This window comes from Ovis aries, chromosome 15 (genome assembly GCF_016772045.2).
Source record: "Ovis aries strain OAR_USU_Benz2616 breed Rambouillet chromosome 15, ARS-UI_Ramb_v3.0, whole genome shotgun sequence".
Classification (NCBI taxonomy): Eukaryota; Metazoa; Chordata; class Mammalia; order Artiodactyla; family Bovidae; genus Ovis; species Ovis aries.
The window spans coordinates 47,275,123-47,302,090 of NC_056068.1; the positions used below are offsets into that span (position 1 = coordinate 47,275,123).

The window sequence follows — 26,968 nt, forward strand, 5'->3', positions numbered from 1 at the left end:
GGTATAGAAACGTTTTGTTGATCTATCTTTTCAGGTACACATTTTCTTCAAATTTTGTCTCCCTTCTTGACATCTACTTCCTTGTTTCATTGCTTCTTACAATGATGTGAAGTTGGAGTTCCACTTTCAACTCACAGTGGAAGTTTAGGATTTCATAAAAAATTTAAGTTTTCATTGTGTTCTAGCTTTGAAAAACATGAAATGTGTTCCAAAACTGATATGGTTACCTGTTTTCTTTCCCAAACTCTCAGTCTTATGTCACTGGGTCCCTTTAAGAAAGAATAGTAGGATCATCTTTTCCCGAATCTGCTTGGTTTTCACCCCATAGATGATTGGATTGAGTGCAGGAGGAATGGCTACATAGAGGTTAGCAATCAATATGTGGAAGGAGTGAGGAATACTGTGACCAAAACGGTGAGTGAGGACAGAGAATATGGCTGGTATGTAGAATATAAGCATGACACAGACATGGGAGCCACATGTGTTGAGGGCTTTCTGGCGGGCATCCTGGGATGGGAGGTTAAAGACAGCACGAAGAATGAGAGTGTAGGAGATGCCAGTGAGGATCAGGTCTGATGTAACAGTCATTACAGGCACAGCAAAACCATACCAGATGTTGATGGAGATGTCGGCGCAGGCGAGCTGGGCAATGCCTATGTGCTCACAGTATGTGTGTGGAATGATAAGTGTTTGGCAGAAAGGCAGTCGCTTTAATAGGAACACGCATGGGAAGATGATACAGAAGCTCCTGCTGACAATACCCATTACAATCTTAGTAATAACCTGACGGGTGAGAATAGTGTTATATCTTAGGGGGAAGCAAATAGCAATATAGCGATCAAATGCCATAGCCAGCAAGGTGGCAGAATCCATGGCAAAGCTATAGTGAAGAAAAAACATCTGAGTAAGACATCCAGGAAAGCTGATTTCCTGAGGACCCAGCCAGAAGATGCTGAATGTTTTGGGTACACATGTGTTAGACAGGATGAGATCTGTAGCCGCCAGCATGGAGAGGAAAAAGAACATGGGCTCGTGAAGGCTGCGCTCCATGGAAATAAGATAGAGAAGGACACTATTGCCTGCAAGAGCCACAAGGTAAATGATAAAGAAGGGAATCCCGATCCAGATGTGGAAGCGCTCCAGTCCTGGGATTCCCAGCAGGATGAATGAACCTGGATTCGTGAAGCTGGTCAAGTTGAATGCGGCCATCATGATCTTGGATAGGTTGTGCCTCACAGACTGAAAGTGAAAAGTTCATGACTGATTGTTAACATTATCTTCACACATGCATCTCTGAGCCTTCTCCTGTATCATCTGCTCACCTTCAGTTCTAGAAAGTGATAAACTATCCTTCTCTTCTCTTTACTCATAAATATTTGCAAAGATTTTAGTCACAATTTTAAGGCATAATAGAAGTGGTGTCAAAATAATTTTTCCCAGAGATACAAGTCATGTAACTCTAAAGCAGGTCCTGCCTGGCTACCAGCAATTCAATAAATTTTATAAGAAAATATGTGTAAAAATAATATTAGGCAAAGAAACATCACTGGTCAGGGATTTGGAAAAAAAGTTCAGTGTAAAGCCCAAGGGTCACAAGGGGCTGAAAAGATAGGCTTAAGGTATGAAACCAGACCATGCAGTCTCTTCTTTTTTATCCCTTCCAAACATAAAGAGAAGACAAAATTCTTCTATAAAATCTAAGACTGAGGTGGTTTACTCTGCCACTTCAGATATGCCCAGGTTGGAAAAGTTTTGAAGGTCAGACATTCTCCAGTAACTTACTATGTCAGATTTGTCTTACTGAAAGAATGGAACCCTCTTCTCAATCCTGGAAAACTGCCCCCGCAGAGGGAGCCCAGTCTCCTGGCAGCACTATGCAATGGTCTTCTTGACCCTATCTAATCTGAAAAATTACTCAGTCTTATGAACCTTCATCAAAACTGTTGAGCCTTTCCTCCAACCTGTCTTATTTTGTGACATGACCCAGAAATTTTTTACTCCAACTTCAGTATTCACTTGTTTTTCTACTTGTTCTTTTTTAATACACTATTTTATTTATTTACTAATATTTATGGATGGCTGTGCTGGGTCTTCATTTCTGCATGGGCTTTGTGTGTGGTGAGTGATGTGCATCAGCTTCTCGTTGCAATGGCTTCTCTTCCCGCGGAGCATGGGCTCTAAGGTGCACCGGCCCTAGTAGTTCTGACACACAGGCTTAGCTGCTCTGCAGCAGGTTAAATCTCCCCAAATCTCCTGCACCGGCAAGTGGATTCTCTACCACTGAGCCACCAGGGAACGAGCCACCCTTTTCTACCTGTTCCTGAGTGTTGGTATTTTTCAGTGCTCTGACCATGTCTGTTGCTTTCTAGGATGACAAACTCCACGTGGGAAATATCTCCAAACACCATGACTTTAACTGTGACTCCTATGCTGAAGACTGTTAAATTTATAGTTTTGAAAATATTCCTCTCCTCAGTCTTGAAACTAGTTAGCTTATACTTTTTGCAACTAGTTATCCTATGCCTGCCATCTTCACTTTAAAACCTCACAAGTGCACCCAACTCAGTATGTTCCAAACTACCACATTTCTCTTCTTGTTGCCCCAGATCTGTTTCTCCTATAATGTTTTTCAACTCAGCAACTGATAGTGTACCACCATCAATTTCTATATCTAAAAACCTTGAAATTATCTTAGTCATATCTCCCTCATATCAGCCACCCTATTCATCTTTCAAACAAACAATTAGCACATTACAGGCACTGATTCCCTGAGTATGTCTATATTATATCCACTTTTTACTACCCACGCATTGACTGCTCTTGCATACCATCATTCCCCATCAAGACTTCTGCATAGGCTAACTCAAACATACTTAATATTTCTTGAAAAATTAAAGGCAGATGTGATGCAGGGTCTATCCTAACCAGTGAGAAAAAGGAAGTGGAAAGATTGTAATTCCAGATAGAAATGCTAAGGCTGGCAGTCAGGAGCAGTGTCAGTACCATCTGTGCTCAAATCTAGGTAGGATCCATTTCATTAAAAATAGATTCAGTTAAAAAAAAAAAAAGATTCAGTTACAGGAGAGACCAATGCACAGAGAAGCAAAATTACACAGGAGACAGTAAATCACAACAAAAATAGCATAATTAAAGACTAATTTAAGGGAAAAATACAAAATTCTGTTAATATACATATTTATGTAGCACAGAGACCTCTACTTAATACTCTGTAATGGCCTATATGGGAAAAGAATCTTCTAAAAAAGTAGTAGATATATGTATAACAATAATGTACTATGAGAGATGGAATGTAGATGCTGATATGAGAATCCATCTGTCTTCTATAAGGCCAGATATCAAAGAGATTTACAAAATACAAACATTGTTATTAAAATATTTACTTAAGGTATTTTTAGAAATCACTACAGTAAAGTCCTTTGACTCAGTGGGAAAATTGACAATAATTATAAACAAAGTCATGTAAAAATAAATTCTAATCTTTAACACATATGTAGGATATTCTCAGTCTCAGAAATAATCAAACTCAATATAAAACAAGGATGTGGTATACGGAAGGATTAGAAAAGTCATAAATACTGATTATATCATTGATGTCCAACTCTGTTAAGGGTCTGAGGAAAGAAGAACTATTATAACTATTTTACAAGGGTTTACTGTGTAACATTCTTAGAAACTAACTTGGCAAAATGTATCAAAACATAAAATGCGCATATTCATTGCCCCAGAGTAGTTCCAACTAAGGAATATTTCCAAAGATTCAGTTAAACAAATTTTAAAAAATGGCATGAAGATATTCATAGTAGTAACATTTAATCTAAAATTTGAGTGAAATTATAACATAAAAATATGAAAATTGAAAAAGTGACACAAGTTTAACTTTTAATATGGAAATGACTTTAACATTTACAATCTCTTTGTATAATGGAAGAATATAGAGTTGAGAAAAAGAATAAGGTAAAGCTATGTTTATGGGAATTAAAAGATGACAACATATATTTAAGCGGAAAAAGATTGCAATATAATGTTATTATGTTAATATTGATTTGGAATTTATGGTATTTGCATTCAAAAGGCTGGAGGAATATACATCAACAATTCTAAGCAATATTTCTCAAATTCAAGGTAAGGTGAAGAAAGAAATTTGAACTTTTAACTTCATATGTATGTAACTTGTTTTATAAAAACCGAGGAAACCAGAATCGAAAGAGACACGTGTACCCCAATGTTCATCGCAGCACTGTTTATAATAGCCAGGATATGGAAGCAACCTAGATGTCCATCAGCAGAGGAATGGATAAGAAAGCTGTGGTACATATACACAATGGAGTATTACTCAGCCATTAAAAAGAATACATTTGAATCAGTTCTAATGAGGTGGATGAAACTGGAGCCTACTATACAGAGTGAAGTAAGCCAGAAAGAAAAACACCAATACAGTATACTAGCACATATATATGGAATTTAGAAAGATGGTAACAATAACCCTGTATGTGAGGTAGCAAAAGAGACACAGATGTATAGAACAGTCTTTTGGACTCTGAGGGAGAGGGCGAGGGTGGGATGATTTGGGAGAATGGCATTGAAACATGTATAATATCATATAAGAAACGAATTGCCAGTCTAGGTTTGATGCAGGATACAGGATGCTTGGGGCTAGTGCACTGGGATGACCCAGAGAGATGGTATGGGGAGGGAGGTGGGAGGGGGTTCAGGATTGGGAACAAGTGTACACCTGTGGCAGACTCATGTTGATGTATGGCAAAGCCAATACAGTATTGTAAAGTTAAATAAAGTAAATAAATAAATAAAACTTCCAAAGACATTGCAAATGTGACATTTTAAAAAATGAGTTTTTATAAAAAATAAAATACTACTAAGAAATAATTACTGCCAATTATTTTATTATAACAAAATCCACTTAAGATTTATATTTAAAGGGTAATATGATTTCAGAATATATTTAAAATTAATAAAATACATGTTAGGAACATACTTTAAATAATAAATGAGTCCTATATTATTTATGAGTTAAAGATAAAATGGCATGATTAACGTCAATATACTTATTAAATATATAAATATAAAAAATGAATTAAATAAACATAAATAAATTACATAGCATAACGATGGCTCAAGAATAAATATGCCCAAAGAGCAAAATATACAGCTGCCAAATGAGTCATAACTTGAATACTGTACGCAATTGGAGGAATCAAAAATCAGTGAGAAAATACAGAATTATTCCACAGCTAGTTTGACAATTATTTATTGCCTATTGCAGAAAAAATGTAGCTAGATTCACAACTCACTCTAACTATAACGAAATTCCTCCTGAATCAAAAAAGTACATGTAAATTAAGTCACAATTAAACCTCTACCTAAAATCCATAGAAGAATGCTTCTAAGAAATACATTTAGGTAAATAAGTAAGCAACAAACATTAAATAAAGAAGGAAGACAAAATGTAGATATAGTACAATCTCACTAAATGGCAAGACTTCAAAAAGTATTAGAGGCTGCTTTAATATTCAAATTTTAGTCTTAAACTCACTTTCAAATGAATGAGAAAAACTATAATATGAATAGTTTAAATATTATCTTTTGCTCCATAACTTGATATTATGTCAAAAGTTGGAAACTAATTATTTTAAAGAGAAAAATACAGTAAATTTAATCAATTGAATTAAGTCTCTAAAAGCATGAGAAAGATATAAGCATGATGATTAGAATCAAGATAAAAATACTCTCTAATGATAAAAATATATATTTTCTAACAATAGTGATACTTTAAAAATTTATTCTAATGTTTTGACAAGTAAAGTAAAATTGATGATACTCAGGAAAATACAAATTAACAAATATGATTCATGGATAATAATAAAACCTAAATAAACAATTCACATGAAATAAAAAGAAAAGGTTGGCAGAGTTCTATCTTCCTCCAAATAGTGCCCAGACTAAATTTAATCAACAGTATCATTTGATATTACTTTTAAAGACTAGATATTTTATGTAGGATACAATTGATTTCTGAGCATATAGGAAGCCAGAAAATCTAGGTTTTTTTGAAATCCATTATAACTATTTTATAAACTTTGAAACAGTGAATTTTTTTTAAGTCCTAATGTGTGCCCAGATGGAAAGAGAACACGTTGTGTAAAAAGCACTCCTGCTGCTGCTGCTGCTGCTGCTGCTAAGTCGCTTCAGTCGTGTCCGACTCTGTGTGACCCCATAGACAGCAGCCCACCAGGCTCCCCCGTCCCCGGGATTCTCCAGGCAAGAACACTGGAGTGGGTTGCCGTTTCCTTCTCCAGGGCATAAAGTGTGATAATTGCCACAGTGAGGTGGACAATGGAGACCTAAACGAATGTCACAGAGGAGATTAATAAATTTCTTTCAGAGACAGAAGACAGAACTGGTAAACTGTGTCAATTGATAGGACTGAAGGAAAGAGTAGTAAAAGAAACATCATTGTTCTTTCATCTCTGCAACCTTGAAGCAAAGTGCGGCTTGTGTTTTCTTGTCTTCCCCTGTGTCTCCTGGCATTACTGAGTGATTGGAAAGATTATTCAAAATATTCCCATTTGTTTTCTATCTAATAAGGTAAGCAAATGGATATTAATTTGAAGACACACATTAACTGACTGTGTGACTAGTATCCACATCTTTACATCTCTTACTGGCATACCTCCTAACTGAAGAATCTATATACAGCTCTTGATTTTCTACCTCATCAGGCCCCATGGCTTTTCTGACACCACTGTCATCATGTGGTTCCTCGATGCCACTTTAAAGACCCTCAGTGATTTATTTTGTTCAGTTTGAAACAAGTATTATATTAACTAACACCAGATTCCAAGTAGCAAAGGCCATGAAGTGTCTCCCATGTCAAAAGGGAGATAATTTTGATCTACCAATACCCTCAACATGACTTTCAGTTTCTGAGAATATTTTTGTCTGAATTATTTTGCACCTAAGTTTGATCTTGGTCATTTCTTCAGCTTAATAGACTCCTTCTCTAGGTAACTTCTACTTATCTACAGTACACAGCAAGATTTCCTGAACAATCCTCAAATTAGATCATATGCCCAGGTATATTCCTGGCACTCCACATTACCCAAACAGAACATTTATCACATTTTATTTAGCTTTCTCCCTTAATAAATGGTAAACTTTAAGAGGACAGATACCATGTCTGCTAATTTAATTGTTCTACCCCTTCTCAGTGTCTGCTGCAGAGCATTCAATAAATATTTGTGGAATAAATGAGTGACCGAGGCGGCCTGTTGGTCTTCACTCGCCTTGACTTCATCATGAACACAGTTTACTCAAGTACCTACCCTACCATTTACCTTCTTCTCCCTCAATCTTGTACCCTTCACAACCTACCAAAACACAACAGGCTCCTACATCAACCCTGAAAACGGAAGATCTAGAAAAGCATGAAAATTTGCTTCTCATATTAAATACTTCTAAACCAAGTAAAGACTCCCGCTGACAGACCTAGGAAAACCAGACACTACAAACCACTGAGATGGTCTGGAAGGTAGGACAGAGCTAGATGAGAAAAATTAGTAGAACCTTGCTCACCTACCTTCAAAGTAGATAACAATGGAAAGGTCCCTGCCTTTACAGTTTCATACTTTGTTGAAACTGTCCTGTAGTCACTATGATGCATTCTTTTTAATAATCAGTACTGTCTCTGTCTTTGATTACAGTCTTTTTCATGACAGAATCCTAAACAGAATCTTGTCTTCAGCATGCATTCTAGTCCCACCTTATTTACTGGTCTGTGACTGATTGCTGAGCATTTCCTTCCTCTCTCCTAAGTTTAGGTATATTGCAATGACATGCCCTATATCTCCACACGTTGTTTCCTCCAGCACTAAGTTAAATATGGGATAAGTCCTTCCATAACACCTTGATCATGAAATATTATAATCTATGCCTTATGATTATTTTTCTTTTTATGTTGTGTGCCTTTGTGAAGATCTCCCTTCTGCCTCTTTTGAGGAAGGGGATACTCATGGTTGGTCCATGGGTCACAGAAAGACTGTTGTAAGACTCATTTCAGAAAGTAACTGTTCACCTCCATTAGGTATTTATTTGTGTCCCTCCATGGTGTGTAGGACAGATGGATATCTTAGTGCTTGCTCCATCATCCCCCCAAACAGGACACATTCAAAAATGCATTCACAAATATAAACCCATGCTTACACAAAATATCCTAAGTCTCTCAGGTGGCGTACTATGCTGTGTTTAGTCTCAGTCATGTCCAACTCTTTGTGACCCCATGCCTGTCAGGCTCCTCTGACTGTGGGGATTCTCCAGGCAAGAATACTGGAGTGGGTTGCCATGCCCTCCTCCAGAGGATCTTTCCAACCCAGAGATCGAACCCGGGTCTTCTGCATTGCAGGCAGATTCTTTACCATCTGAGCCAACAAGGAAGCCCAAGAATAATGGAGTGGGTAACCTATCCCTTCTTCAAGGGATCTTCCTGACTCAGAAATTGAACCAGGGTCTCCTGCGTTGCAAGCAGATTCTTTACCAGCTGAGCTACCAGGCAGCATACCAAATTTTAATTTCTGCATGGTGGGCCCCAGTTGGCTATAACCATTCCTAAGTCTATCATGACCATTTATTCTCTTTAAATTTTTTAAAAATATTGTTAGCACTTAACATTTTTACTTTTCAGAAAAATCTAGAAACATTTTGGGGAAAACAATGGGAGAGAGACTCAGAATTAAGCTTCTAATAGATAATTACTTTTCATATCATACTCTTACCATAAATATCATCTCTATTAGTAGAATATTATTCAAACTTCTAATCTTGGCCTTTCCTATTTCCTAGAGCCCACTTTTTCCCCACTTCCCTTTCTCTTCTCACCACCTCCATTTCTCACCAGCTTTACTCCCTGCTCGGTGAAACTCAATAAAGTTCACCATTGGCTGATACCTTGGAAGTCCTGGTTCTGGAACTGTTTTGCAAAGTCAGGGTAAGAACCGAAGACTGCAGAAACATGGCAATCAAAAAATGGATCAGAGGGAAAAAAAAAGCAGTCCCAGGGTTAGTGAGAATAGTCAGCACAACAAGGGAGAAAGCCATAGGATCATGCTTACAATAGAGAAGGATAAACAAAGTCTGGAGGAGTGGAGTGCAAAAATACTTCCCTTGTCATCTCCAGGGATTAGAGACAAGTTAGAAGAGGACCTCTAAACCAGAGGGAAGTATGGGTCTCAAGTCCCAAGGCCCCAGGCCAATCTAGGGCATGAGCCAGGATCCAGCCGAATTAACACTTTCCCAGCTTAGGAACTGACATCTCTGCTTTTACGAGTGGCGGCTTGGTAATTCTAGAATCTAGGATGGTAGCATACCTGCATTTCAGTGGGGTCTTGACCTAGCTTGATCAGTAATTTGATTAAAAAAAAAAAAAAAAAAACTCCACCATGCCTCCAGATCCAGTCCAGAACTCCTAAAACTTCTGGTGCAAAGAATGTTTCATTTTATTTTGAATCCCTTGTTTCGTAGTGGATAATCAAAAAATGTCTGTTGAACTGAAATGCATCTACTTCTAGCCTTAGACAATAAAACACTGGAAACAATTCCCACTGTGGCTGCCATTTTTCCAGGTGGGAAGATGTTTCTAAAAAGAAATGTCTTTTTAGACATTCACTTCAGCGTTCAGAACTGCTTGGCAGTTCTCTCCATCTTCCGTCAGTTGAGAAGCATCACTTTGTGTTCAACTCATTATTTAGATTGCAAGCTAGTAATTCTTTGTTAATGTGGTGCAGATCTCTAACACAAAGTGCAGGTCTGCAGACCATAGACAGCCAGTCTAGGTATAGTCTATTGGTATAGACTTCCAATAGGAAGACCTTCAATACGCCTGCCCGTCAGCTCAGTGAGGTAGTCTACTTTCACTGTCTACTGGTCAAAATCTGTAATTTATCCCTTGTTTCATTCATCTCTTCCTTTGTGCTCTAATACAATACTTAAACTGTTCTGGAAATGTTCAGTTTCCACAACTATGGAAAGGTAATACCTTGGAAAAGACTAAAGAAGAGCTTTGAGGAATAAGTGGAAAAACAGCTAGTACCTTACTGTGGACAAAATGTCTTTTTCTGTGACTCCATAAATCCAGATAGACTCCCATCATGCAAAATAGGGATTTCATTCATTAAGCAAAAATCACTTTCTTCAGCAAATACTTATTGCATACCTGTAATGAACTAGGAGCTTTGCAAGTGATGGGAAAGTGATGGAAAAAAGGCAGAAACTAATCTGGTCCTCAATGACATAGTTATGTATACTAGCACTCATCTTATTAAACTTGTGATAAGTCCTGAAATAAAAAGGACTTTGTGTAATGAGAATGTATACAATAGATACTAATCTAATACACAGAGTTAAAGGGGGAATATCTGAGGAAGGATTTTCAACTGAAGCCTGAAAAGGAATTTCCAAGCAAAGAATAAAGAGAAAACACAGGTAGAAGAGACAAGAAGAAATCTGATACATCTGAGAAGCTGAAACTCAGCAAGTATGGTGGTATATTGTCTTACTTTATTAACGGTAGTTATCAATGTGCCCTGTGGGATCATTTTTTCCAACTTCTTCAAAATATAGGGCTAACTTTGTTTATTCTGGAATGTCTTTTGTCAATTGAGTGTGTAAGAGAGAAAGTTGAATTTAGGACAAATTGTATTTAGGGTAAACAAATAACTAAAATGATACACTATGGCATCTAAACTGGATAGAGGAGAAAGGAAAACAGACAATGGCATGGAGGAAGGGGTTCCTGATGAATTTTGTGTGTGCATGAAACCTTTATGGAGAACACATGGTGTGTCAGGTATTTTTATAAGACAGGATGTAAGAAGAGGCCTAGGTCTAAGTTTCTGCCTTCAAGGAATTCATAATATAGGAGTAGATTGATAAATAATAAGCAAATAAGTGTGATGATTTATGAGACTGCTATGAATAAAACAGTCCTTGCATGTGTCTCTTCTAAACTGTCTAAAGCGTATTGCAGACAAAAAGAAAAAAAAAAAAAGTCAGTACACACATATACAAAGGATCTTATTTTTGAATGTCAGTTTTACTCTTTACTTCTTATTTACTCTGAAGGAATTTCATTTGTTCATATTGATTAAAAGCATGGCTTCTTTTTAAGTTGAGATTTTGGAACAGTTGGTTTTATCCTGGGAGAGTTTCTTAAGAGAATAGATGACTCCTATCCAAATCCAACCAACACGCATTCTACCCACAATGAGTTTGTTTTGTTTTCCAAAATAACAGAATGTTGAGTATGACAATCCAAAAGAAAAAAAAAAAAAACAACATGTTTGAAATTAGTTGCTCAAAGAGTCAGGGAAGTGTAAATAAAATGAAAATAAACATAAAGTGTGAATAAATGTAAATTAAGTGCAAGGTTCTGATTTTCATGGTAGATTGCTCCTTTTATTAGTCTTCCATTCCCTGGAGTGATCCTAAGGACAATACTTATTCATATCTAAATGATGGAACTATTGAAGACTTTCAGTGCACAAAGTGACACCATCATATTTGACTTGTAAAATGAACACTTTGGCTTTTATAGACCAAGTGGTTTGGATGGAACAGGGTTGGAAGTCATTTAAAAGGATGATTTTGAAAGGCTCTCAAGAGAGACAAGTAATAGATAAGGATCCAGAGCAGCTGGCCATGATAAAGGTGAGAATGTGATGTATATACCCACTGTAATGGCTTTTAAGCTCTTCAAACTCAAATATTCAACTCAAATACTGAGTTCATTTTGTTGGACAATGACATAGAAAAAATAAAAGACAAACCACAGCTTTGGAATTCAGGTTTGAAGTGGTGCTATTTCCAGTACAGAAAGACAGGAAAAGAAGAACACTTTTTATAGAGAAAGTTACTGAATTTCCAGGTCAGTTTTGGAAAATTAAGTTTCAGAAGACTGTGACCCAGTCCAGTGAGTAGCTATCCAAGAAGCAATGGGATAAAGAACACAGAATTAGACAGACTTGGGTTTGGATCTTAAACCTCTATTTGTCTTTTGGTAATCATGTTTCTGTTTCCTTATAAATTAATATTCTCTCAAGTTATTTTTAAATTAAATATATTTTCAAAATAATTTTAAGTTAAATATTCAAATATAAATTTTTAAGTTAAATATAGTTAGTATAAATTAAATTAAAGTTGTAAAATATGGGCCAAGGGCAGTGAAAACTTTATTGGAGCACTCAATTGAAGAAAACAGATATAAAAGATAATCCACTTTTTGTCATCTGATATTGGTAGGGAAAATAGCAAAGTAAAAACAATAAAGGAGAGAGGAGGAGGGATTAATAATGTATAGAATCAAGAACTGAAGTGTGAAGCCCTAAGTTTGTTAGTTGTAGTAGAAAGAATTAATAGCTAGTTAAAAAGGCAGGAGGCTTTGCCTTTGATTAAAAAACTGGGAAACACAGGGGTAGGCTGCACGTTAGGAAATATCTAGCCATCAAATCTCAAAATTGGGAATAGAAACTATATAAACCTTACTCTTACTGCTATTCTGTACCCATCATCAGTTTCTCCATACAAGTGGTAAGAAAAGCTAAATCAAGAAAATCTTTGATTTTCTAGAAGTCCCAAAGACTTTGTTTCTCCCCTCTTCCTCCTGCTTATATGTTTATTACATGAGTAGAGCTCTAAAATTTCGAGTAAATAGTAGTTACAGCTTTATTTTATGTCTTCCCATGTTATGTAAAATTTTATCTTATCAGTATTACCTAAATTTCTCCTTCAGTGATGCTCCCCACTCATTGTGTCTTCTTCAAAGTAAAGAGGAGAACAAATTTGTCCTGGATCTTCTTGGTCTTCACTCCATACACTATAGGATTTAGAGCAGGAGGGATGGCCACGTAGAGGTTGGCAAATAAGATGAGCAGATTTCGAGGTACACTGTGCCCAAAGCGATGGGCGAGGATGGAGAAGAAGGCAGGTGTGTAAAACATGAGGATGACACAGACATGGGAACCACAGGTGCCGAGTGCCTTTTGGCGGGCACCCGGGGATGAAAGATGAAAGACAGCACGGAGGATGAAGATATAGGAGACAGCAATAAAGATCACATCTGAGACAACGGTCATGAGAGGCACTGAAAATCCATACCAGATGTTGATGGAGATGTCAGCGGAGGAAAGCCGAGAAACACCTATATGCTCACAGTATGTGTGGGGGATGATTCGTGTTCCGCAGAAGGGCAACCGCTTCAGCAGAAAGACATCTGGCAAGATGACCGAGAAACTCCTCACGACAATGCCCACCACAAGCTTGATAATCACCTGAGGAGCCAGGACGCTGGTGTATCTCAAGGGGAAGCAGATGGCCACATAGCGATCCAGTGCCATAGTCAGCAGGATGGCTGAGTCCACTACAAAGCTGAAGTGGAGGAAGAACATTTGGGTGAGACAGCCAGTGAACGTTATTTCCTGGGAGCCAAGCCAGAGGTTACTGAGCAGTTTGGGCACCGTGGCAGTAGACAAGATGAGGTCCGTGGTGGCCAGCAGAGAGAGGAAGAAAAACATGGGCTCATGGAGGCTGTCCTCAACGACAATGAGGTGGAGGAGGGTGCCATTGCCCACAATAGCCAGAACATAGATGGCACAAAAGGGAATCCCAATCCAGACATGAAACTTCTCCAGGCCAGGTATTCCAGCAAGGATAAAGGAGCCAGGATTGTAACAGCTCAAGTTATACATGGTCTTTTCAGTCTGGGATCCACTGGTTTTTGAGCCCTGAGGACAAATCAGTTGTCAGAATATATCATGAAAGGTAACAATTCCACCCTGGTGGTGAGCACTCTGGTGGTGAGCTGTTGAGGACAGCAGCTGTCACATTCAGCGTTCCTCTATGAGAAGTACCTTCTCCCCTGGACGAACTAGCATCTATAGAATTGACTTGTTATTGCCCCCTTTGCTTTGCCATTGGCCCCACTTCATTTCTTTATGCATTTGTTAATAAACCATGTGAAATAGTTATTTTTGTAGGTCAGCAATTTCATATGATTAAACCTAAATAATCATGTCCCTTTAACCAATGAAGAATATTTAGGATAGGCATAGGTTCAAATGAAGAAATAAATTATGTATGAGGAGAAAGGAGACATATGAGGGAGACAGAGAGGAAGAGAGAGAGGGGAAAATAGAAAAATATTAAAATTATTAAATGGGATGGGACAAGACAAAAAGGGAGTAATTGACCTGTAAGGAGTAAATATTATGACTTAGACACTGGATTTGATAAAATATCTGAGGTATTTCAATAAAGTAGCTGAAAAATAATGACGGGGAGGAGAAAAAGAAAGGACATATTCCAGTGTTGTGTGTACTATGGGAGGTTTGTTACACAGAGATTGAAATACAGTTCAGATTAAGGTATGCTTACTGGGATGTGACTATTAAGAAAAGGGATGGGTACTCAGTCATGTCTGACTCTTTGCTACCCCATGAACTGTAGCCCACCAGGCTCCACTGTCCATGGGATTATTCCAGCAAGAATACTGGAGCAGGTTGCATTACCTACTCTAAAGGATCTTCCCAACCTGGGGATCAAACTTGAGTCTCCTGTATCTCTTGCATTGGCAGGCAGATTCTTTACCACTGTGCCACCTGGGAAGCCCATAAGAGAAGGCATCTGTCAGGAAATGTGCAAGACAAGTGAGCAACATTTCTGTGACTCAGAGAGCAGTGAGCTCAGAGGATAATTTATGACTTCAGGGGCAATGCCCTAAGCTTTGGAGGATCTGCTTCCTAACATCAACTGGGAGACACCTCTACTCATCAGAGGTCTGGGAATGCCTCCATACTAGATATCAGCCAGAGTGATTTAACCTAGGCAAAGTCAAGTGGAGTATATTTTCACCTCCAAGAGATGAAATAAAGACTAATAAAGTTTTGATCAGTGTTTTCATTTTCTAATCTGCCAGTACTTGAACTGCAAATCCATCTTTGGGAATCTTCAGTTTTACCCATATAGAGCTGGCCTTTAAGATGACTTTAACATTGGAAATATCACTTGAGTTTTAACTCTATTCTGTGATTATTTTATAAAGTACTTTTGAAAAGAGAATCAGTAACATTGTGACCAGGGAGCACAGCAACAGAAAGGCCCAGCACAACTTGAGTCATCTTTGGGCCAGTTTTGGAGAGGTTTAGCTCTTATACTCCATCACATATTTACAAAGTCATTCAAAAAGATTTTAAGGAAGGAAGTGGATTTTGTGGACAAGCTATAACAGCTCTATATCATTGTATTTGTCAGTTTTCTAGAGTTTTGTGGGCAAGGAGGCAGAAGTGGATTGAGCCATGTAGAATTTTGAGATCTCTCTTTCCTACTCCTGCTCAAAGCTTTATATAGTGAGCTTCTCATAGGGATGGTTTTGGTTGTTGCAAGAGCCCTGGATTAGCTTAAGTGAACAAAATATCTACTTAGGAGGAATGGAACTAGTCCCCACTGTCCAAAGACAGCTCTCTGCCCCTTAAATATATTCTATTTTTTTAAGGTTGCTTTGCTTTAAAAACATAATAATCATTTTATTTATTTTTCACTGTGCTGGGTGTTTGTTGCTGTGTGGGCTCTTCTCTAGTTATGGAGAGCAGAGGCTACCCTCCAGTTTCAGCCTGCGGGTTTCTCATTGCTATGGCTTCTCTTTTTGTGGAGCGTGGGCTCTAGGTTGTGCGGGCTTCAGCAGTTGCAGCAGATGAGCTCAATAGTGGCAGCTCCTGGGCTCTAGAGCGCAGACTGAATAGTTGTGGCACATGGGCCTGTGGAATCTTCCCGGATCTCCTGCATTGCAGGTGGGTTCTTTATCGCTGAGCCACCTGGGAAACCCAAGAATATATATTCTAAATTACTCCTCCAGAGCTGATGCAGACTGAAGTCCTACAGGCACTGAACATTTTAGAATAAAGAGGACAATAGACCTTGCAAAATCCTCCCTTAAAAAGATGGTAACATCATCTCTTGTAGCATGAAGAATAAATAGATCAAGAAAGCTCAGAAATGTAACTGTAAATTTAAGCTAGATTGCAACTCAGTCCTTTGGAGGATAGATTTACTGCCTCTTGAAAAGAAGCACATTTCCTCAGGGTCACAGGAAAAAAATTATAATAAAAGGAGAAAATAAACCCCTAATCATTAAAACTACAAAAGGGAGTCAAAAAAGAAACATCCAAACCATGGTCTGCTGCTTTAGTCAAAATCATTTGACTGACCTCAGCCTTTTACCCAGAGACCTCTTCTTTGCTTATGAATCCCCTGCCATTACCGGTCACAGTACTTGGGAACATCTTCCTCCCAGAGTCATGTCCTCCAGGGCACAGCCTCTACTTGGACACTAAATAAACTCAAGGCTATGTTATTTGATAAGGTCATAGAGCCAGTGTAGCATTTATCTTCTTTCTAGTTGATTATAGTTTTCAACTCACCAAGCTCTGTCTTCTGTCTCTTGCTTCACAGAAATAGTAGGAAATTTCAATTTAAAGGAAGAAAGCAAAATTTTAGGCTGGAGGAGATTCTGAAAGAGCTGAAAGAAAACATTTATGCATTTTCTTATATCCCCAGGAGAAACAACATAGGTTATATCCCCTCCATTTCCCATTGCCAGGTAAGGAATACAATCAAACATATCAACTTCTCTCCCTTGAGATGGAATGAAGTTTGATGGTTTCAGTACACTGTGGCTATTGGATCCCTGAGAGATTCAGTCTAGAAAATTCAGTCTGTTGAGACAGAATTCTCATAGGCCTAAGAATGTTCCTGTACTTTTGACTTTCATTAATTAGTCTAATTGTATAAACTTGCATAAATATTGCAGGTTTACACTTAAAAACTTCCCTGATGACTCAGTTGGTAGAGTCTACCTGCAATGTGGGAGACTCAGGTTCAATCCCTGGGTGGGGAAGATCCCCTGGAGAAGGAAATGGCAATCCACTCTGGTATTCTTGTCTGGGAAATTCCACAGAGGAGCCTGGTGGACTGCGGTCCATGGGGTCACAGAGTCAGATGCAAATGAGTGACTAACACTTTCACTTTTCTTTACACTTAAAATTTTCTAGTCTTGATATTGGAATATAAGTGCTCCAACCTTTTCTTCCAAAAATTTTTAAACTTCCTGGCACTTTGCATTACCATGATAGCTTTAAAATCAATTTCTGAACTTACAAGAACACATACACACACTTGAATGCATGGAATCTATACATTCATATGGAACTACTTTATATGTTTATAATACTGTATATTTGTATAATAAGTAAAATAAATATGATATATGACTAAATCAATGTAGTCTTTTGATTTTCTCAATAATGGATTCAGATTCAGTTAAGTCGCTCTGTCGTGTCCAACTCTTTGCGACCCCATGAATTGCAGCACGCCAGGCCTCCCTGTCCATCACCAACTCCAGGAGTTCACTCAGACTCACGTCCATCAAGTCAGTGATGCCATCCAGCCATCTCATCCTCTGTCATCCCCTTCTCCTCCTGCCCCCAATCCCACCCAGCATCAGAGTCTTTCCAGTGAGTCAACTCTTCGCATGAGGTGGCCAAAGTACTGGAGTTTCAGCTTCAGCATCATTCCCTGCAAAGAAATCCCAGGGCTGATCTCCTTCAGAATGGACTGGTTGGATCTCCTTGCAGTCCAAGGGACTCTCAAGAGTCTTCTCCATCACCACAGTTCAAAAGCATCAATTCTTCAGCGCTCAGCTTTCTTCACAGTCCAACTCTCACATCCATACATGATCACAGGAAAAACCATTCCCTTGACTAGACATACCTTAGTCGGCAAAGTAATGTCTCTGCTTTTGAATATACTATCTAGGTTGGTCATAACTTTTCTTCCAAGGAGTAAGTGTCTTTTAATTTCATGGCTGCCATCACCATCTGCAGTGATTTTGGAGCCCCCAAAAAATAAAGTCCGACACTGTTTCCACTGTTTCCCCATCTATTTCCCGTGAAGTGATGGGACCAGATGCCATGATCTTCGTTTTCTGAATGTTGAGCTTTAAGCCAACTTTTTCACTCTCTACTTTCACTTTCATCAAGAGGCTTTTAGTTCCTCTTCACTTTCTGCCATAAGGGTGGTGTCATCTGGTTATCTGAGGTTCTTGATATTTCTCCCAGCAATCTTGATTCCAGCTTGAGTTTCTTCCAGTCCAGCATTTCTCATGATGTACTCTGCATAGAAGTTAAATAAGCAGGGTGACAATATACAGCCTTGATGTACTCCTTTTCCTATTTGGAGTCGGTCTGTTGTTCCATGTCCAGTTCTAACTGCTGCTTCCTGACCTGCATACAAATTTCTCAAGAGGCAGGTCAGGTGGGCTGGTATTCCCATCTCTTTCAGAATTTTCCAGTTTATTGTGATCCACACAGTTGATGGGTTAAGATGTCCATATGTTCTTAAAAAATACAAATACTTTTTTTTGTTGTTGGATGTGGAATACTTTTTTCCTATAGCTGCTAAAACAAATTTGTGCTTAAAATAGCACAAATTTACTATCTTATAGTTTTTTAATTCAAAATTCTTGCATATGTGTCACTGGGCCAAAATCAAGGGATTAAGATGACTGTGTTCCATTCTGAAAGTTCTAGAAGGTAATCTGTTCACTAACTTTTTTTAGCATCTAGTCCCTTTCCTCCATCTTCAAAGCCAGCAATGTTCCATATTCACATTTCACTCTGAGTTTTCTCTTCTGCCTTCCTCTTCTATTTGATGATAGCCTTTCTGGTGAAGGTGACATGATATCTCATTGTAGTTTTAATTTACATTTCTCTGATGACTAACAATGTTGTACACCTTTTCATGTTCCTATTGGCCAGCTGTGTATCTTTTGAAAAATGTCTCTTGAGGTTTTGTGCTCATTTGTGTTTTTTACATGTGATTTATTTTAAATCGGAGGATAATTGCTTTTCAATGTTGTGTTGGTTTCTGCCACACATCAAGATGTATCAGCCATAGGTATATACACGTCCCTCCTTCCCCCCACCTCGCTTGAATCTCCCTCCCACCTACTCCATACCACCCCTCAAGGTTATCACAGAGCACCTGGTTTGCACTCCCTGCATCATACAGCAAATTCCCAGTAGCTTTCTATTTTACATATGGTAATGTGTATGTTTCAATGCCATTCGCAATTCATCCCACCCTCTCCTTCCCCAGTGTCCACAAGTCTGTTCTTTCTGTGTCTCCTTTGCTGCCCTAAAAATAGTTTCTGCTACTTTTTAATTGGATTGTTTTGATATCGAGTTGTATGAGCTGCCTATATTAATACATTTTGGATATTAATACCTTATCAGACATATAATTTGTAAAAATCTTCTCTTATTTCTAGTTTGTATTTCATTTTGTCAATAGTTCCCTTTGCTACAAAAAGTTTTAAGTTAGGTCTCATTTGTTTATTTTTGTTTTTGTTTTTGTTTTTTTTTCCTTTTGACTTAGGAGTGCTCAGTAGCTCAGCCATGTGATCCCAATGGACTGTAGCCTGCCAGATGCCTCTGTCCATGACATTTTCCAAGCAAGAATACTGGAGAGGATTGCCATTTCCTACTTCAAGGGATCTTCCCCACCCAGGAGTTGAACCCACATCTCTTGCATTCCTGAAGATTCTTTACCACTGCATCACCTTGGAAGCCCCAGAACAGATCCCCCCAAAATATCGCTACAATTTGTCAGTGTTCTGCTTATGGGTTTTTTCTGATATTTTTAAGGTTTCAAGTCTTATTGTTAGTCTTTAATCCATTAGGAGTTTATTTTTGTATATGAGAAAGTGTTCTAACTTCATTCTTTTATATGTAAGACATCCTGGAATGTGAAGTCAAGTGGGCCTTAGAAAGCATCACTACGAAGAAAGCTAGCAGAGGTGATGGAATTACAGTTGAGCTGTTTCAAATCCTGAAAGATGATGCTGTGAAAGTGCTGCACTCAATATGCCAGCAGACTTGGAAAACTCAACTATGGCCACAGGACTGGAAAAGGTCAGTCTTCATTCCAATCCCAAAGAAAGGTAATGCCAAAGAATGCTCAAACTGCTGCACGGTTGCACTCATCTCGCATGCTAGTAAAGTAATGCTCAAAATTCTCCAAGCCAGCCTTCAGTAATACGTGAACCGTGAGCTTCCAGATGTTCAAGCTGGTTTTAGAAAAGGCAGAGGAACCAGAGATCAAATTGTCAACATCCGTTGGATCATCGAAAAAGCAAGAGAGTTCCAAAAACATCTATTTCTGCTTTATTGACTATGCCAAAGCTTTTGACTGTGTGGATCACAATAAACTGTGGAAAATTCTGAAAGAGATGGGAATACCAGACCACCTGACCTGCCTCTTGAGAAACCTGTATGCAGGTCAGGAAGCAACAGTTAGAACTGGACATGGACCAACAGACTGGTTCCAAATAGGGAAAGGAGTATGTCAAGGCTGTATATTGTCACCCTGCTTATTTAACTTCTATGCAGAGTACATCATGAGAAACATTGGGCTGGAAGAAGCACAAGCTGGAATCAAGATTGCCGGGAGAAATATCAAGAACCTCAGATAACCAGATGACACCACCCTTATGGCAGAAAGTGAAGAGGAACTAAAAAGCCTCTTGATGAAAGTGAAAGTAGAGAGTGAAAAAGTTGGCTTAAAGCTCAACATTCAGAAAACGAAGATCATGGCATCTGGTCCCATCACTTTATGGGAAATAGATGGGGAAACAGTGGAAACAGTGTCAGACTTTATTTTGGGGGGCTCCAAAATCACTGCAGATGGTGATGGCAGCCATGAAATTAAAAGACACTTATTCCTTGGAAGAAAAGTTATGACCAACCTAGATAGTATATTCAAAAACAGAGGCATTACTTTGCCAACAAAGGTCTGTCTAGTCAAGGCTATGGTTTTTCCAGTGGTCATGTATGGATGTGAGAGTTGGACTGTGAAGAAAGCTGAGTGTCGAAGAATTGATGCTTTTGAACTGTAGTGTTGGAGAAGACTCTTGAGAGTCCCTTGGACTGCAAGGAGATCCAACCAGTCCATTCTGAAGGAGATCAGCCCTGGGATTTCTTTGCAGGGAATGATGCTGAAGCTGAAACTCCAGTACTTTGGCCATCTCATGCGAAGAGTTGACTCATTGGAAAAGACTCTGATGCTAGGAGGGATTGGGGGCAGGAGGAGAAGGGGACAGTCAAGGATGAGATGACTGGATGGCATCACTGACTTGATGGACCTGAGTCTGAGTGACCTCCTAGAGTTGGTGATGGACAGGGAGGCCTGGCATGCTGCAATTCATGGGGTCCCAAAGAGTTGGACATGATTGAGCGACTCAACTGAACTGATCCAGTTTTTCCCAGCACCAATTATTGAATAGACTGCTTTTTTCTCCATTGTATATGGTTGCCTCTTTTGCCATAGATTAATTGACCACAATGCTAGGGACTATTTTGGACAATCAGTTATGACCTTGGCAATCAGTTATATCCCATTGACAGGTGTTATCTCCTATTGTGCAGAAATGTTACGTTCTGATTCACAGAAATAGCAATATTTGATTTACCTGTGGGATTATGTGCCGTCTGTGGGGTCACACAGAGTCGGACATGACTGAAGCGACTTAGCAGCAGCAGCAGCAGCAGCAGTAGTGGGATTATGGAGGGTCATGTGAACTATGGTAATATCATAGAGTTGAGTTGGGTTGGGTTGGGTTAGGGCGGGCTTCCCTTGTGGCTCAGCTTGTAAAGATCTGATCTGCAATGTGGGAGACCTTGGTTCAATCCCTGGGTTGGGAAAATCCCCTGGAGAAAGGAAAGGCTACACACTCCAGTATTCTGGCCTGGAGAATTCCGTGGATTGTAGAGTCCATGGGCTCACAAAGAGTCGGACAGGACTGAGCAACTTTCACTTTCACTTTTGGGTTAGCGCGATGATGTCGTTTTATTTCAGACACTTTGAACGGGATCTATAGAGTAACTTCAGTGCAAAGACAATGTTTGTTGTGTTGGGAGGGAAAACATGGGTCTCAAAACATGAGACCAACTAGAAAATGAAAAATTCTGAAAGATGCTGAGAACAAGGCGGCTTGATAATACTGTCTCCTTATTTCCTTATCTCAGTAGTGTACATCTGTTAGCTCTGAAATGATTTTTAAAAATCCACAATATAAGCAAAGGAATAAGCACTATAATCTATTTTCTTCCAGATTATGGTGAAGTAGTGAACTGGTAAAAGAGAGGATGAACCAAGTTTCTGGTCACTCCCCATAGAAACAATCATATCATCAGCACATAGTGTCTGGCTTCCCTCTCCCTACCACACTTAGAAATGGAGTCTTCTAAGTTTTTCTCCATCACATGAATCCCACAGACACCCTCTGGGGCAGCATGCCTCACCATTAAACACTCATAGTATGTTTGTCAAATCAGGAGCTCAAAATACTCTCCCCTCTTCCTTTGGGAAAGTTTCTGGCTACTTCAGAGTCAAGGTCTCACCCTTGGAGAAAACAAAAATTGATCCCCACACTGTTGAGTTTTACTTCTACTCCATTTATGCACTTGAACTGTCTTCTTGGAAACCCTTGGAAAGGGAAGAGTGGGTGCCTGACCTTGGAGCCAGAAGAAATGTGCTCATGTCCCAGCTACCTTTAGGTGATTTGAGATAATCTTTACCTGTCAGAAAGACAGTTTTCTTTTCAAAATGAAATCATTAACCTCTCCCTCTCTTCCTCCTTGAGATAATATGAAATTATATGAAATGATAAATTTAACAAAATTTTGGTACCTAAAAAACTTCATTTGTGGGATCACTGCATAGATATGTGTTCCCAGGAAGATGTCAGAATGTGATGTAGCTGGATCAGGCTCCTGGGTGTTTGTGACATATCTGGTATGAGACACAGTCTAGAGTCTCCAAATCTTCAAAGGCTGCTCCCTTATAGGGTGGTTCTCAGAACAGCATATTTCATGATCGCTGGGAATAATTACAAATCACTGGAAAATAAGACATTATGAACACTAAATGAAGAGTGGGCTGAATCTCACGTGTTTGTAAAGAGTCTGATGCTGACACATTGGTGCAAATTCAGACACATGGATGGTACTTTTCCATTCTGGCACCTAAATTATGTGGCTAAGATGAATCAACTCTTTGCATCAAAGCCAAAATATTCCTTAAGATTCAAGCCTGTTTTGGGGGGAATCTGAACAGAAAGATAAAGGAAAACTGTATCTCTTTTATTCCCAGAGCAGAAAGTTAAATATAAAGGAGTTGTCTCTAATTCTAGGTTCTTCACAGGTAAAGACTCAACCTCCACATGATAAGCCAAGCACATACTAAATATGGGAACCTGAGTTACATAGTTACACACAGTGTGAGTTAAATTTATGAAGTCACAGGGTTTTGATACTGCAATATCTTATTCCTAATACTGGCCCTGACCCAAACTCTTCAACTTCCTTTCAAAGTTTACAGAACAATCTAGTCACGATTTGTGAACAGAAATCTAAGCTAAATATATACTCTGTTTTTCTGCCTTGAGCATTGTTTTATCCTAATTACACACCAGATAACTCTATTAGCTTTAAATTATTTTACCAGTATAAAAGGACCATCTCTGGCTTCCCATATGTTTTCATGATGCCATTCACATCCAACTGAGAAAAAAGAAAATATGAGTCAAAAAGTGATAGGTGCCCCCACTTAAAAAGCTTATTACATCCCCATCAGCCCTTGATTGTGGAAATAGAGATGGTTTCAATGTGAGAGCCAGAAAGTAAATACAAGAATGAGGCCAATCATTCCAGAATGTGATGTTGTCAGATTTCTAAAAAGGTAAAAAATCTCCAACCTCTGTGGAAGCACGAGGCTTCTAGTATGTGGAAATGAGACATATTTATGGGAAAAACAAGAAGCCTATAATTCTGGTGACCCAAGAGATGATTTGAATAATTCATGATTCTATCATTTATTAAACAAAATTGAAGTGGTATACAAATTTTGTGCTGAGCATTAAACCAAGCTTTCGAGAATCAAAGATGAATACATAATCCTATATAATTCTAATATTCCTCAAGCTATTCATATGGCTTTCATTGAGGGTACAAGCAAACAAATATATCCATGTAGGTACTTTACAGGTGTCTCTCTTCTCATTTTGTATACAATTAACAATCTCTTCCACTCCATTAAATTCAGCATACACATGTGCAGTTGATTTCCAACTCTTTTATTTCTACTCACCTTTGTCTCTTAAATATATATTAATATATTTAGTAGTAAATAAGCCACAGGAAACAGTAACTTAGGATATCTAATATGCAACTTGTTGTCTCCTTTCTTGTAACCCATTTCCATAAAGTTATCAATATACACAAAGGTCTGTCTAGTCAAGGCTGTGGTTTTTCCAGTGGTCATGTATGGATGTGAGAGTTGGACTATAAAGAAAGCTGAGCACTGAAGAACTGATGCTTTTGAACTGTAGTGTTGGAGAAGACTCTCGAGAGTCCCTTGGACTGCAAGGAGATCCAACCAGTCCATCCTAAAGGAAATCAGTCCTGGGTGTTCACTGGAAGGACTAATGTTGAAGTTGAAACTCCAGTACTCTGGCCACCTGAAGATCTGACTCATTTGAAAAGACCCTGATGTTGGGAAAGATTGAAGGCAGGAGGAGAAGGGAATGACAAAGGATGAGATGACTGGATGGCATCACCGACTCAATGAACATGAGTTTGTGTAGACACCAGGAGCTGGTGATGGACAGGGAGGCCTGGCATGCTGCGTTTCATGGGGTCACAAAGAGGCGGACCCGACCGAGCGACAGAATTGAACCGAACCAATATACACTCATTTTCTAAAACCTGGGGGCATTTACTTGCAGTTTAGTCTCTATTGAGTCTGTTTAGTCCAGATGCTTAACATTTTTTAGACATGTAATCTTCTTAATCACCACATTTAATATTTTATTTATTTTAACCAGTATGTACCACTTTATTTAGTCTCCTTTACTGCGAATTTACTTTCCCCATGTCACCAAAATCTATGACAACACCTGAATTAAAAACAAAACAAAACAAAACAAAAAAAACTTTCTACATTAGGGCTCTTTCGTGTACATGACAAAAATCAAATTAGACTAGAATAAGTAGAGAAAGAATACAGGATTGGAGCAGGGGAAGCAGTCACCACTTTAATCAAAGTTTAATTTTGAAACTCAAACACGGTCCTCAGAATCTGATCTGTGTCTTTCTCCAATTCTACTTTTTTGACCTATATTGATTCTTTTTCTCAGTTTATACAGGAAACACAAACATCCTGATATAAACTCCAGATGAAGAGAGCTTCTCTTCCCAGATGTTGCAAAATGTGCAGATTCCTGCAGGCATTTGCCTGCACAGAATCAGATGCTCATATTAAAAAGATCGCTACATTGTTGCAGAAAGGAAATGAAGGGATGCTGAAGAAAGTTTTGATTTTTTTGAAACTAAGTTAATATTAGTCTAAAGTAGATCTAGATAAGATAGGAAACACATTTTAATCACTAGACCAACCAGTAGGGGAAAAAAAACTGAAAAAATACCACCATGAACACAGGGAAACAAAACGTTATACTAGTTTATATTCGTTTAATACAAAATAAGCTAGTTAAGGAGAAAAAGAATGAAAATTACAATAGCCACATAGAAAGCAAACAGTAAAATAGTAAATTTAAACACAGTCACATCAACAATTACATTAAATGTCATGCATAAATGCCTCAATTGAAATCAGAGATTTGTTGAACTGGATAAAAAGCAAAATTCATTTCTTGCTATTTACAAGAGATATAGTCAAGGTACAAAAAGGGCAAAGTTAAAAAAGATAGAAAAATATATACCATGCTTGAAATGCAAGCAGAAATAAAAAAGAATAGATCAAAGATTTACATTAATATTAGATAAAGTACTTCAAGATTAATATTATGGGAAGATGAGAGGGAAATTTTATAATTATAAAATATTCACTACATCAAAAATATACAACAGTTATAAATACAGATGCACGGAACAGCAGAGCTTCAAAGTACTTGAAGCAAAAATAAAAGGAGAAATACACAATTCAATAATAATAGTTGCATATTTCAATAGCTCACTGTCAATAAGATAACAGCTTATACAAACCATCAAATATATTGAAGACACATACAATACTATCAACCAAGTTGACCTAACTGAGATATAAAGATAATTTTACTCAACGAATGAGAAACATACAATATTTTCAAATTCATAATAAAATTTTCTCTGGTATACAGTACTTTAGGCCATAAACAAGTGTCAGTAAATTTATAAGCTTGAAATAATAAAAAATATATATTCTCTAATGGGCTTCCTTGGTGGCTCAGTGGTAAAGAATTCATCTGCAGTGCAGGAGACACAGCAGACTCGGGTTCAATCTCTGGGTCAGGAGGATCCCCTGGAGAAGGAAATGGCCACCCACTCCAGTGTTCTTGCTTGGGAAATCCCACGGACAGAAGAGCCTGGTGGATTACAGTCTTTAGGGTTGCAAAGAGTTAGTCCCGAATGAGCAAGCACCCATGCACAAGTTGTTCTCTAGTTATGTCAGAATTAAAATTGAAATCCGCAACAGATGTTAAACTCAGAAATCACCAAGTATTCTCTTATTAACCACATATTTTAAAATATCCAAGTTTTAACAAACAAACAAAATTTAAAGAAAAAGAAAACTGTGAAGGAAATTTGAGTGTATGTTGAGCTGAATGAAAATTAAAACTAAACAATCAAAATATGTGAAATGTTAAATATACTTATATCATCAAACCCTATATCAGAAGAGATGGTCCCAAATCAGTGATAAGTTTCCAATTCAATAAACAGAAAGAAAGAGCAAATTAAACCAGCACACCCACCCACCCACACCCCAACACACA

At 38.2% G+C, this 26,968-nt stretch overlaps 2 protein-coding genes across 2 annotated transcripts; both read right to left on the reverse strand.

Moving 5' to 3' along the window:
* Positions 1-258: 258 nt before the first annotated feature.
* LOC101102173 (olfactory receptor 52H1-like) lies at positions 259-1,212 on the reverse strand. Its single transcript, XM_004016229.5, has one exon. The coding sequence runs from the start codon at positions 1,210-1,212 to the stop codon at positions 259-261; it is 954 nt and encodes a 317-aa protein (XP_004016278.3).
* Positions 1,213-12,830: 11,618 nt separating this feature from the next.
* Positions 12,831-13,772, reverse strand: LOC101102419 (olfactory receptor 52H1-like). The gene has a single exon (XM_004016230.5). The coding sequence runs from the start codon at positions 13,770-13,772 to the stop codon at positions 12,831-12,833; it is 942 nt and encodes a 313-aa protein (XP_004016279.3).
* Positions 13,773-26,968: the final 13,196 nt, after the last annotated feature.

Excerpts from the sequence above, each read along its gene's own strand:
- LOC101102173 (XM_004016229.5), bottom strand. The coding sequence starts at position 1,212 with ATGATGGCCGCATTCAACTTGACCAGCTTCACGAATCCAGGTTCATTC.
- LOC101102419 (XM_004016230.5), bottom strand. The coding sequence starts at position 13,772 with ATGTATAACTTGAGCTGTTACAATCCTGGCTCCTTTATCCTTGCTGGA.